General features: G+C 36.5%; 2 protein-coding genes across 5 annotated transcripts in view; one reads left to right on the top strand and one right to left on the bottom strand.

Moving 5' to 3' along the window:
• The window catches only part of LOC107738618 (methyltransferase-like protein 22), a 17,463-nt gene that overhangs the window by 3,244 nt on the left and 1,616 nt on the right, over window positions 1-12,603 (bottom strand). For 2 of the 4 annotated variants that reach the window (XM_016550392.1, XM_016550393.1), the window contains exons 3-6: window positions 6,249-6,509; window positions 6,120-6,160; window positions 5,895-6,039; window positions 2,931-3,002 (exon numbers count right to left, since the gene is read on the bottom strand). In XM_016550392.1, the coding sequence (XP_016405878.1) occupies window positions 2,931-3,002; window positions 5,895-6,039; window positions 6,120-6,160; window positions 6,249-6,509 (519 nt within the window). Of the gene's footprint in view, window positions 1-2,930; window positions 3,003-5,894; window positions 6,040-6,119; window positions 6,161-6,248; window positions 6,510-10,501; window positions 10,645-11,186; window positions 11,417-12,603 lie in introns of those variants that run through there. The other 2 variants (XM_016550390.1, XM_016550391.1) reach the window with 2 other exon arrangements.
• Window positions 12,214-12,603, top strand: part of LOC107738619 (transmembrane protein 114-like) — a 15,468-nt gene continuing 15,078 nt past the window's right edge. Inside the window, exon 1 of the mRNA XM_016550395.1 lies at window positions 12,214-12,494. Coding sequence (XP_016405881.1) covers window positions 12,317-12,494 — 178 coding nt within the window. The 5' untranslated portion in view covers window positions 12,214-12,316. The remainder of the gene's footprint in view (window positions 12,495-12,603) is intronic.

Genomic DNA, 12,603 nt, shown 5'->3' with positions numbered 1-12,603 from the left:
CGCCTGCTGCGAGCTTCAGTGTAAATATTGCGTCAAAATCAAATCAATTTGAGCGCGATTTAAACCCGGATGATTGTAACCACTCTAAGTTCGTCTGCCTTGGGAAAGCTAGCGTGTCTCCGACATAGTGATAACACTCGTTGCCTTCTCTAGTGCAGCTCAACCAGGTCTCGTCCCATTCGTCGGTATTTGTGATATCACAAATCCCGGAAAATGTGCGTTGTAGTCCAAACGAGTCGTTCGTTGTAGTTTTTGAAAAGGGATTTCTGTTAAATAAAATATCTCCTTTTGAATTGGACTTTGAGCTTTGTAACTTTGCAGATCTTTTTTATGCTCAAACAGCAACATTACAGACTAACTAAAGTTGAAAAAGTGAAAAAGCATAATAGGACCCCTTTAAATGAATAAATGAGCTCTTAGAGGCTGCTCAGCTTCAAATCAATTTAAATGGCAAACTTTGCAGTATATGTTGCCCAGTATCACTTGTGCACAGCAGGTTTAAACACACACACACACACACACGCACACAAAAAAGAAATAAAAATAAAAATTGTAACAGTTACAGTTAGCTGTATTAGTATTTAGTTCCTGTATATTAAATATTTACATATTTGAATACAATAATTTTATTTAGTTATTATTAATGTATTTCAATGGAAATTTCATTTATTTAAATTTAAGTTTAAAACATCAAACACCACTGAAATTCATGGCTTTTCAACACAGCTCTTGATTACTTGTCACCTTGGTTTTTTATAGTGCTTTATACAATTCAGATTGTCTCAAAGCAGATTCACAGTAATAACCAGGAAAGTAACTAAATCAATGATGCAAATTTCATCAAATCCAGATTCTGCTGTAAAGCAGCTCTAACAAGACTTCTTTACAAGACTTATTTAGTACAAGTCAGTACAGTGTTGGTTCAGTTTAGTTCAATAACTGTGTGAAGTTCAATGTCACATTCTGTAACAAAACATCACTTTACTGGGATCTTACAGCCTACAGCTAGTAGCCCCTAGCGGGAACTTTATGTCCCAATTGAAGTAGGACCTCACAAACGAACAATACCACATACAGTAGCACTCATCAAGAACCACTTTGAATGCCTCAGTAACCACTTAGCAACAAGTCAGTGGTGACTTTTGCAAGCTTAAGCACTACCTTCGATTTCTTCAGAAAATGTGAAAATCTAGTTTCAGCTTCACCATATATTATGGAGAACATCCAGACAAACACTTTGACTTCAGCCCTGATCAAGTACATAAATCAAGTACAAAAATGAACTGAAGAAAATCGTTTTCATAGGAACCATTGTTTCCACAAGCTTCTTCCACACTCCTGCTTTGTTAAATTCAAACTACAAATTCAATTCAATTTAAATTCAAATTCTCGTTTACACAATTATGGCGGCACAAAACAGAGCAGCACACACACAGGCACTCTCTACACATTATCAACATGAAAAGGGCCCTAAAAGCTGTCGTTAATGAGTGAGTGCTGCTTAACATCCTGATATGGTGTTAATGTTTACCTTGGGGTTCAAAGTGCTGCTTGTTCAAAGTCACATTTCTCTGACACATGCTCAGAAGGTCGTCACCAACATCTCCAGAAAATATGCGTTGTAGTCCAAACGAGTCGTTCGTTGTAGTTTTTGAAAAGGGATTTCTGTTAAATAAAATATCTCCTTTTGAATTGGACTTTGAGCTTTGTAACTTTGCAGATCTTTTTTATGCTCAAACAGCAACATTACAGACTAACTAAAGTTGAAAAAGTGAAAAAGCATAATAGGACCCCTTTAAATGAATAAATGAGCTCTTAGAGGCTGCTCAGCTTCAAATCAATTTAAATGGCAAACTTTGCAGTATATGTTGCCCAGTATCACTTGTGCACAGCAGGTTTAAACACACACACACACACACACGCACACAAAAAAGAAATAAAAATAAAAATTGTAACAGTTACAGTTAGCTGTATTAGTATTTAGTTCCTGTATATTAAATATTTACATATTTGAATACAATAATTTTATTTAGTTATTATTAATGTATTTCAATGGAAATTTCATTTATTTAAATTTAAGTTTAAAACATCAAACACCACTGAAATTCATGGCTTTTCAACACAGCTCTTGATTACTTGTCACCTTGGTTTTTTATAGTGCTTTATACAATTCAGATTGTCTCAAAGCAGATTCACAGTAATAACCAGGAAAGTAACTAAATCAATGATGCAAATTTCATCAAATCCAGATTCTGCTGTAAAGCAGCTCTAACAAGACTTCTTTACAAGACTTATTTAGTACAAGTCAGTACAGTGTTGGTTCAGTTTAGTTCAATAACTGTGTGAAGTTCAATGTCACATTCTGTAACAAAACATCACTTTACTGGGATCTTACAGCCTACAGCTAGTAGCCCCTAGCGGGAACTTTATGTCCCAATTGAAGTAGGACCTCACAAACGAACAATACCACATACAGTAGCACTCATCAAGAACCACTTTGAATGCCTCAGTAACCACTTAGCAACAAGTCAGTGGTGACTTTTGCAAGCTTAAGCACTACCTTCGATTTCTTCAGAAAATGTGAAAATCTAGTTTCAGCTTCACCATATATTATGGAGAACATCCAGACAAACACTTTGACTTCAGCCCTGATCAAGTACATAAATCAAGTACAAAAATGAACTGAAGAAAATCGTTTTCATAGGAACCATTGTTTCCACAAGCTTCTTCCACACTCCTGCTTTGTTAAATTCAAACTACAAATTCAATTCAATTTAAATTCAAATTCTCGTTTACACAATTATGGCGGCACAAAACAGAGCAGCACACACACAGGCACTCTCTACACATTATCAACATGAAAAGGGCCCTAAAAGCTGTCGTTAATGAGTGAGTGCTGCTTAACATCCTGATATGGTGTTAATGTTTACCTTGGGGTTCAAAGTGCTGCTTGTTCAAAGTCACATTTCTCTGACACATGCTCAGAAGGTCGTCACCAACATCTGCAAAACACAAAGATGTTTTCATTTAGTGAGCTAACAATGAAAAAAAAAACTTCTTCCATCCAAAACAAGCTCTTTATCTTCTGAAACCAATCACAAAGCGAAAATGTTTTGAAATGTACTGTGACTAATTCACACACCAGTGCGGTTTAAAAGACTACTGAAAAGAAAGAGATGACCTGAGACTGAAAACAAATTAGTGTGAGAATTACATAACAGTGACATGTTAATGTGTTCATTATTGGTGTAAAATTAAACAGAGACTAAATCAGGTTTGATAAAGTCCACAACGCAATGTGTGGACATGGACAACCTGACCCAACCTGTATTGGATACTTAATTGTGCATGATCATTTTCCCTATTTTTACATGTAGATTGCCATCTAACGGACACTTAAAGTTCATTTAAAATGTGTAATTTTCTTTCTTTTAAATAAAAATAAAAATAAAAATAATAATGTTAAACATAAGACATTAATGTCTTATTTAATTAATGCAAAATAACAATTGAAAACACAGGTAGATCTCTTTATCTTTAGCAAATTTTAAAACGAATATCCATTTTTCATATTGTACATTTATAATGTTATTTTGCTCATTCAAATAGGATTCGCATACAATATTTCAGTTTTCAGTGTTGTATTTTCAATTAGACAAAATAGTATGGCATTTTGATATTGGTCATTAATTGGTTATTGGCCATGACAAAAATAATTATCATCTAATTGGTATCGACTAGAATTTTTATATTGGTGCATCCCTAGTGCCCAATGTGTTTGTGGACTATGAAGCCTTTTAATCCAGTTCATGCTTGATTTGCATTAACATTTCTTTCTGAAACTTAGAAATATTTATCAAATCAGTTCTTAATCATAATCTAGTTGTGCCTTTAAATCTCCTGCTAGTTCTTTACCAAGCCACAATAATCTGTTGTAATTCTCTGTACAGTGGCAGAGTGAAATAATAAGAGGACTTAGAAAAGGTCCAGCACAAAGCTCACAGGAGGAGGGAGTGTGTTAATGAATACTGTGACACCATCCGCACAAAGCAATCAAACCACTGGCCTCTCCAGTCTACTCAATACTGAAGTTATAAATAAATAGAAACCGCTTTTGTCCATATCCTGCTAGCATACACTGACACAAACACAAACATCAATTCATAATTTAACACAATGATACTGCACACAACAAAAGTCTCTTGCGAATAACATCTGGGTGTAAAATCTACAAGCCTGTGTATTTTTTCTGTGGCCTCGGACCATTATAAAGAGACACTTTGAGGATGATGGTGTCTTTTATTGTCTTTCCAAGCTCTTTTATCTCTCTTTAAAATGATGGCTCTATCTGCTTCCACTGGTCTGAGAACATCAATCCAGTCATGCTGCTCTAATAAAGGAACTTCTTTCCAACTAAACCTGGCTGTATTACAGAAACTTACAGAAAAAAGCAAATAGTTGAAATGGCAGCTAACAAGAAAAAAGAAAGAAAAAAACAGTAATCACTGCATCCACACCACTTCCAAAAGTCTACTGAAACATCCTTTGACAAAAGTGGATTTTTCAGATGTTCATGGGTATGCAAGCAAAAATATTTTACAAAATATTTGTTTAGAACTCTACAGGTTAATGTGTTAACCATTTACAATTCTGCAATTTTGGGGAAAGAATAATAAACAATTAATTTAGTTATATATATATATATATATATATATATATATATTACGGCTGCCCTCTAATAGTCAACTAACCTTTAGTTGACGAGAAGAGGCTTGGTCGACCAAAATTTTATTTAGAAAAAAAACAATTCCACAGGAAGTGGTGAGGTCACTCAGTCAGTGACGGACTGATCGTTAACGGCTGGATTTTGTGGTAATACAGTACATTCAAACGCTCACCTATCATTCATAGACCTCAAACATGACTTATCATCTGAAATATGTTAGTAGAAACTTTATATTGGGCGCTCAATCTAATGTTAACCTAGAAAAATGTGCGCTATTCAAGTGTCTGAACAGTATCGCGCTCACAACATGACAGGTGGAGGCGCCGGTGCGGTCACTTGCTCTTAAAATACTCTGTCATTTTGGTCATACAGATAAGAGTAATACATCTTTCGAATCTGTAAAGTCTCTACGTTTATTTGTGTGCACTCATAATATTCTCAGATTATGTAATCCATATGAAACTTGCATGCAGGCGCATCCACAGTGTGGAGATGACGAGTCAGTGTTGCCGACTTCATCTCTTAAACCGAAAACACTAGTTTATCAATAGATTATTAAAATGTGAATGCAGTTTAATCCAACTGTTTTTCCCTGACACATTCATCATCATTACTTCTGCTGGTGTGCTGTAGCAAGCTTTATGCGTGCGCTTGAGTGCTTATTAGGCTATGTAGGCAATTAAAGGCTCATTAGCATGATTTAAATGGTTTATTATTACTAATGCTTAAAATGAACGACTACTAGTCGACCAGAAAAATCTTTAGTCGAGGGCAGCCCTAATATATATATATATATATATATAACTAAATTAATACACTACCGTTCAAAAGTTTAGGGTTGAGAATATTTTTTTGAAAGAAGTCTCTTAAGCTCACCAAGGCTGCATTTATTTGATCAAAAATACAGTAATTTTGCAAAATATCATTACAACTTAAAATAGCCATTTTCTATTTGAATATATTTCAAAACATGTGATGGCAAAGCTGCATTTTCAGCAGTCTTCAGTGTCACATGATCCTTTAGATTTTATATGTGAAAATGTATAGCAGCAAGGGGATCATCAGCATGGACAATCTCTGATGCATTATTCTCTATTTTTGCACATTTTTGCACATCTCTATTTTCAAAGGCACATTTTACTTTAAATTACTTAAATTACATTGCCACCTGTGCAGTACACCGTTTTGGCCACCATTGCCATGACAATACTGGTCAGTCCTGTTCCAGCTCCAAGCTCAAGGACAGTGGCGCCTTTGAACATGCTTGCTTGTACCAGGATGAAATCGGCCAATAGGAAAGCACCACGCCAGATCTGCAATGACAAACGACACAACTTTGAACAATGTAGCAGAGTAGATGTATGGCATAATCACCCTTCATCACTATCCTCACCTGTTTCCCTACATCCTCCAGAGGTGTTGCCATAGTATGCTCTGTTTAAAACACATTTAGGTGTTTAAAATCATACAATGTGACAGAACAAATCCATTAAATCCCATACATTTCTAACACAACCCTCACCAATTTTAATGATGTCACGGGAACCATCGTCCTCCTCAGAATCTTCCTCCTCGTCGGTCAGTGTCGCTGTGGATTGACTGAGGATAATGGGACATACTGCATCCCTGTTACAGCTGGCGTATCTGGGCCTCCTCACCACATCCAGGTCCCCATCTTCATCCCGAGGAACATTCGATGCATCAGTGCTCTCACGGACAGGCGACTCACCGCTCGAGTCTTTTCCATCGCAATCCCGCAGAATTCTGAACTTCGAAGTGAAGACTGGACAAACAGATGCAAATCCATTTTCAGATAATATACAAAGGTGTGAACTCACTTATATAACTGGTTTATAGAATGGTCACACCAGCCTCAGCTGCAGCAGACACAAAGATGCCGAGTCAGTTATGATGAAGTAATGAACTCTGGTTGTGACAGACAGAATGAGAGCGGCTCAGAAATGAGCAGATGTGATTTCTGTCTTTTCTGCATTGCTAATGACCAAGCACGAGTCTGCCTTTTACAGGAACACCGATTAAGTTTCTAAGAAAAGAGTCTTTACATCATTTAGATGGATTTGTTTTTGTAGTAGTAGTGATAAAAAAGACAAAAAGTATTGATTCAACTTTTTTTCCTGTATGCTTTAAGAGTCTAATATAAATTTTTCACAACTGAAAGAAATTAAACTTTTCAAACATGTTTTTTCCTTGTGGTCCATTTATAATGTCAGCCAAGATTTCTTGCAACTGACATTCTTTTTGGCCCTTAGAAAGAAACATAAAAAAAAAAAAAAAAAAATTATTTTGAATACACTATCATTCAAATGTTTTGGGTCAGTAAGATTTTTTAGAATTCAATGTCACATGATCCTTCAGAAATTATTCTAATATGCTGATCTAATTGTTCTTTGTGCTCAAGAAACATTTCTTATTAATATTCAAGTTGAAAATAGTTGTGCTGCATAGTATTTTTGTGGGAACCGTGATTTTGAAACTGTGAGCATTTATTTAAAATAGAAATATTTTGTAACATCATGAATGTCTTTACTAACAATTTTGATCAATTTAATGCATCCTTGCTGAATAAAAGTATTAATTTATTTTACATTTGCATTTATTCATTTGGTAGACGCTTTTATCCAAAGTGACTTACATTTGAGGAATACAACAAGTGATTTATCATAAGATGGCAAAAAAACGAGAAGTGCCTGTTATACAAGGTTTCAGTCATTGTTTAAAATAGTAAAAAGCTAGGAGGATAATAAGAGAACAGAAAAAGTGAAGTCATAGATTTTTTTTATTTATTATTATTATCATTAATATAAGGCAGTTAGATGCTAACGGAAGAGATGAGGTTTCAGTTGTTTCTTGAAGATTGTGAGGGATTCGGCTGTTCGGATGGAGTTAGGCAAGTCATTCCACCAACAGGATACGGTGAAAGAAAACGTCCCTGAGAGAGGTTTTGTGCCTCTCTGGATGGGACTATGAACTGCCGCTCATTTACCGACTGCAGGCTTCTGGAGAGGATGTAGACGCATAGGAGAGACCGGAGGTAGGAGGGTGCGGAGCCCGTGGCAGTTCTGTAGGCAAGCACCAATGACTTGAACTTCATGCGAGCAGCGACCAGAAGCCAGTGCAGAGACATGAGAAGCGGTGCAAGATGGGCTGTCTTGGGCTCATTGAAAACGAAATGTGCTGTTGCATTCTGAATCACTTGCAGAGGTCTGATTGCACATGTTGGAAGTCCAGCCAGAAGAGCATTGCAATAGTCCAGCCTAGAAATGACAAGGGTCTGGGCGAGAAGCTGTGTTGCATGTTCTGTTAGGAAGGGTCTTGATCCTGATGTTGTGTAGTGCAAACCTGCATGATCGTGCTGTGATCTTTAAAGGTCAGCTGATCATCAAAGATCACCCCAAGATTCCTGGCTGAACTCGATGAGATTATCATTGATGAGCCCAGTTGGATGGTAAACTGGTGCTGGTATTTTTTTAAAAAGATCTCACTGATCCCAGAGTTTTGAAAGGTAGTGTATGCATGAGTATATTATATTGTATTTTATTATCTGCATTTAGCATGGTTTTCCCCTGCTGTTCACAGCAAGAACTGACTTGCAGCTCATTTTTGGGTTTACAACCTTGCAGTTGTACAACACTAAATCAAAGAATACTGCATTTAAAATATACTCTAATCGTACAAATAATTGGGACAACAGAGATTTGAATGGGATATGACGACAAAAGCATGGACAGATAAAAGAGATTTTGAATCTGCTAGAAATGGGGTCTACAGGGCTTGGATCAATGAGTTCAAGACGGAGAGAGTGAAGCATAAAAATCAGTCTGGATGATTTTAATTAGTAATGGACTATGTTTAAAAATTAGATTGATAGACAAAGTATGGGCATAGAACTTTTTGTCAAAAGTTTGAAACTGTGATTTCTGCCTGATGGAGTCGGAACACCATGCATCTTATTATTCAAGAGCAGAACCGTAAGGCTCAGTCTTACAGTGTCAGCTCCAGTCTAGCGTTGTAAAGGTCACCTCATCTAAGGCATTCAAAATCTTTTTCTAAGAATAGTGATAGGCCGTCTCCGGTATAATTTCAGCTTCATTTGAGCCTAGCTGCTCTGGTGAGGATAATGAATCACAGCCTATGCAACATGGTCACATCAGGGGTTTAAGGGCCAGAATAGGCCACCCAGCATTGCTTTCCATGAACTTAGACCAGGACTTTGCGGTGATAAATGTTGTGAGCCTGGGCATTATTGACCCGGAACACAACAGGAAAAAAAAAACTTGGCCATAACATTATATCAAATTGCATTGTTTATTGTTCAATTTGCCCACATAAAAAAAATCCTATACTTTATATAAAGTATAGCCTATAGCTGATTATAAATAAATCTGAGACTGACTGCCTGCTGGTCATTTAAAATTACAGGCTAATAGCCTTCTAAAGGTCAAACCTGTGTATACAGGGAATGGTTGACAGTCATTTTATCAGTACGTAGGGCACACATGGAAACCAAATAGCCAGGGACCAAGGCTGTTAACACAAAAGGTTACAGCTGCTAATGACAAACTCTCAAATATGTAATATGGAGCACTGCCATGAAATTGTTATTTATAAAACTGCCAAAAATAAGTGAAGTAACAGAAAAATAAATAAATAAAATAATATATATATATATAGCAAGAAAGAAAAAAAAAAGGTGTATAGATTATAGCTATGTTCAGAATAGTATATTAACATACACCTATAATACATATATGCAGTATAATGTATACTGTGCACAGTATGCAAATTAAACACAAAATGCATGAAATGTTCAAAATGTGCCAAAATGTTCAAATTTATTCCTGTGTTGGCAAAGCTGAATTTTCAGCATCATTACTCCTGTCTTCAGTGTCACATGACCCTTCAAATATTATTCTAATATGCTGATTTGCTGTTCAAGAAACATTTCTTCTTATTATCAATACTGACAACAGTTGCTTAATTTTTTTTTTGTGGATACCATATATTTTTTGATTTTATGAATAGAAATTTCAAAAGATCAGCATTTATTTGAAATAGATTTTTTTTTAGTAACAATGTAAAATTTAATGCATCCTGCCTTAAAGGGGTCATATGATGCTGCTAAAAAGAACATTGCCGGCGGGCTTGAGAACGGCGCGGCCGGCGATTTCGACGAAGGAGCGTCCGGAAGGACAAGTGACGACTCCGGGCTGGACTCGGCTTCGTCCACAGTGAAAGCCGATCGACAGCGCAAAGTTGTAGTATCTCCTCAGCGACCAGCACGGATCAGCTCCAGGCATGACAAAGCAGATATCGTCCTCTTTTGGAAGACCAAACAAAGTAGTTTCGCTTTTACAACGAAGCACACAGCGTCTTTACGACATGGCAGCGGAAACAACAAAACTACAGCGAGAATAAAGGTTACGCCTTCTTTCTTTGCGTGAACATTTGGACGGTGTTATGCAAATCTTCCCAGATCGTGACGTAGATATGTGGGGGCGTGTTAGAACAAGCCGTTTTAGGAGGGCGTGGCTGACTCTTAACTTTTATAAAGAATATCTCTTTGGATTTGAGACTTTAGTCTTTGCAACTTTACAGATCTTCTTTATGCACCAAGAGCTTGTAACAGTCCAAAGAGAAAGGAAAAATAGAAATTGCATCTTATGACCCCTTTAATGAAAACCCCTGCAGTAAGTAGTTAGTATTTATTCCAAACACAAGCAATAAGATGCACAGGTGTCTGCCCGCTCTCCTTACCTGGCTGTCCTACGCTGTTAAGTCTCTTCATGAGATGGCAAGCATTTGGTAACAGCAGATGCACATCAGATAGAACAGTGTCACTTCTAAATGTGATCTGGTCCATGGCCAAGGCTGCATGTCACTCTATCATGGACACAGCTCTGGGGAATAGAGCAATTTCATTAATATAGCTCATCATCCTTCTTAAATGCAGTAAAATGTCCACACAAACTTAGAGAAATTATGATAAATTTGGCATTTTACACGGATTGGGAAACTATTTTAAGACAGAACAAGTCGTCTGATGAAAACATCTGAACTGAACGCTTGTCTTTTGTTTGGGCTCGACTGAAAGCTATTGTAATCTTGTCTAAGAAATATATTGAAGTGGGGCGTGACCATTAGACTCTGACTAGTGATCTACTGCACTCAAGTCTCAAAAATCACTTTCTGATCGTTCACTTTCTCGCAGCTAAACAGAAAGAGTACGAAATTTCACGTAAGGAAATAATTGATTGCGTATCGTACAATTAGGTAAAGCAAGCATCAAGTACTGATTACTTCAAGTCTGCGCAAGGCTGTGCCTCCTAGAGAGTGGACTACTTAAGTAGCCCTTAAACCAGGTAGTCCGCTCACTTGGAGTCAGAAAGTTCAGTACTGTCTAGGTAAACAGCTCACTAGATTCTGACACACGTCTTCATACCTCGTAGTCTTCAAATCAGCTCTGGTGCAAAGAGCTGTCAATATTTACCGAGTAGTTGACGAGGAGGAGTTTACATAATTTTTGTAGTGTAGTCAAGTGCATTAAATCACACTAAAATATGAGCGTAACGATATGGTGAGATAGTTTAAATAAACGCTATACTGCAGTTTACGAGAGATTACGCTTGCACGAGTGTTACATTAAAAGCAGACCGTGTGTGAAAGAACGCTCTAAAATAGTTCCAAAGTAGAACGCGCTTGACACACACACGCACGCACACACACACAATTCATGTACATTTTTTAATTAATATTAAGCGAAATAAAACAAAAAGATTTTATTTTATTATCAAATGTTTTGACTGTTTATTTTTATGCTATTTATTATTATTAGTGATTATATAGATATACTGTAATAATCATGATTATAATAACGCCATTATTTTCATTTTATTTAGCAAATTTATAAACAAAACAATGTATATTATTATCAAATATTGTTGAGAATCTATTATTTGTTTATTACATTAATTTATATTATTATTATTATGGATATAATATCTGCTTTACTGCTATAAATTATTATTATTATTATTATTATTATTGATATTTTGTCAATAGTGAACACTTAGTTTTCTGATTTTTGATCGTACAGGAACAGAAACTTGCCTGACAACTGACTGGAGGCGTGAGCTGAAAGACTTTACAATCAAATTAATTTAGAGGTCCCTTTGATAATCATCTGATACAAACAAACAAAGGTCTGCATACTAATGAGAGAGGGGGATTGATATCATATGTAGTAATTACGACTATAACTAATCATGTTTTGTCATTTTTAATCACCAATGGCATTTATCTTATCTGTGCCACAGTTCAAAGTCAACCAGAGAGAGAGAAAGAAAGAGAGAGAGAGAGAGAGAGAGAGACAGAGAGAGAGACAGAGAGAGAGAGTGGACCATACTGCCCTCTTTTGGTAAAATCGCCCAACACTAGCTGTTAATAGATACACAGCAAAGCATCCGGCGAGGGGCTTCCAGAAGGACAACGCTGAGGGAAAGAAGAACAGTTAAAGCACTATAGAAGGAGGACTTTCTCTTCAAACACTGTAGAAAGCCGCATTCAGACAAAATGAAAATCACTTTCACAGGTTTGGCCAGTTTTGTGGCCACCTTTGGTGTCCTCAGCTTTGTAGTTCTCGTTCTGGCAATTGGAACCGATTTTTGGTACATCATTGACACTTCTAAGAGAGAAAACAGCTCATCGGTGTCTCTGAGCTCACATTCTGGACTGTGGAGGACTTGTAACTGTAAGTCACTTTACATGTTTGTGTTTGACATTCTGCTTGTGATTTTTTAATGCATGAGGTTTTCATGTAGATGGATGAAGTTATTCTCTCTTTGCAGTTCATAACCAAT

Source organism: Sinocyclocheilus rhinocerous, unplaced genomic scaffold (genome assembly GCF_001515625.1).
Source record: "Sinocyclocheilus rhinocerous isolate Xijiao unplaced genomic scaffold, SAMN03320098_v1.1 scaffold1155, whole genome shotgun sequence".
Lineage (NCBI taxonomy): Eukaryota > Metazoa > Chordata > Actinopteri > Cypriniformes > Cyprinidae > Sinocyclocheilus > Sinocyclocheilus rhinocerous.
This window is presented reverse-complemented; position numbering and strand designations above follow the sequence as displayed.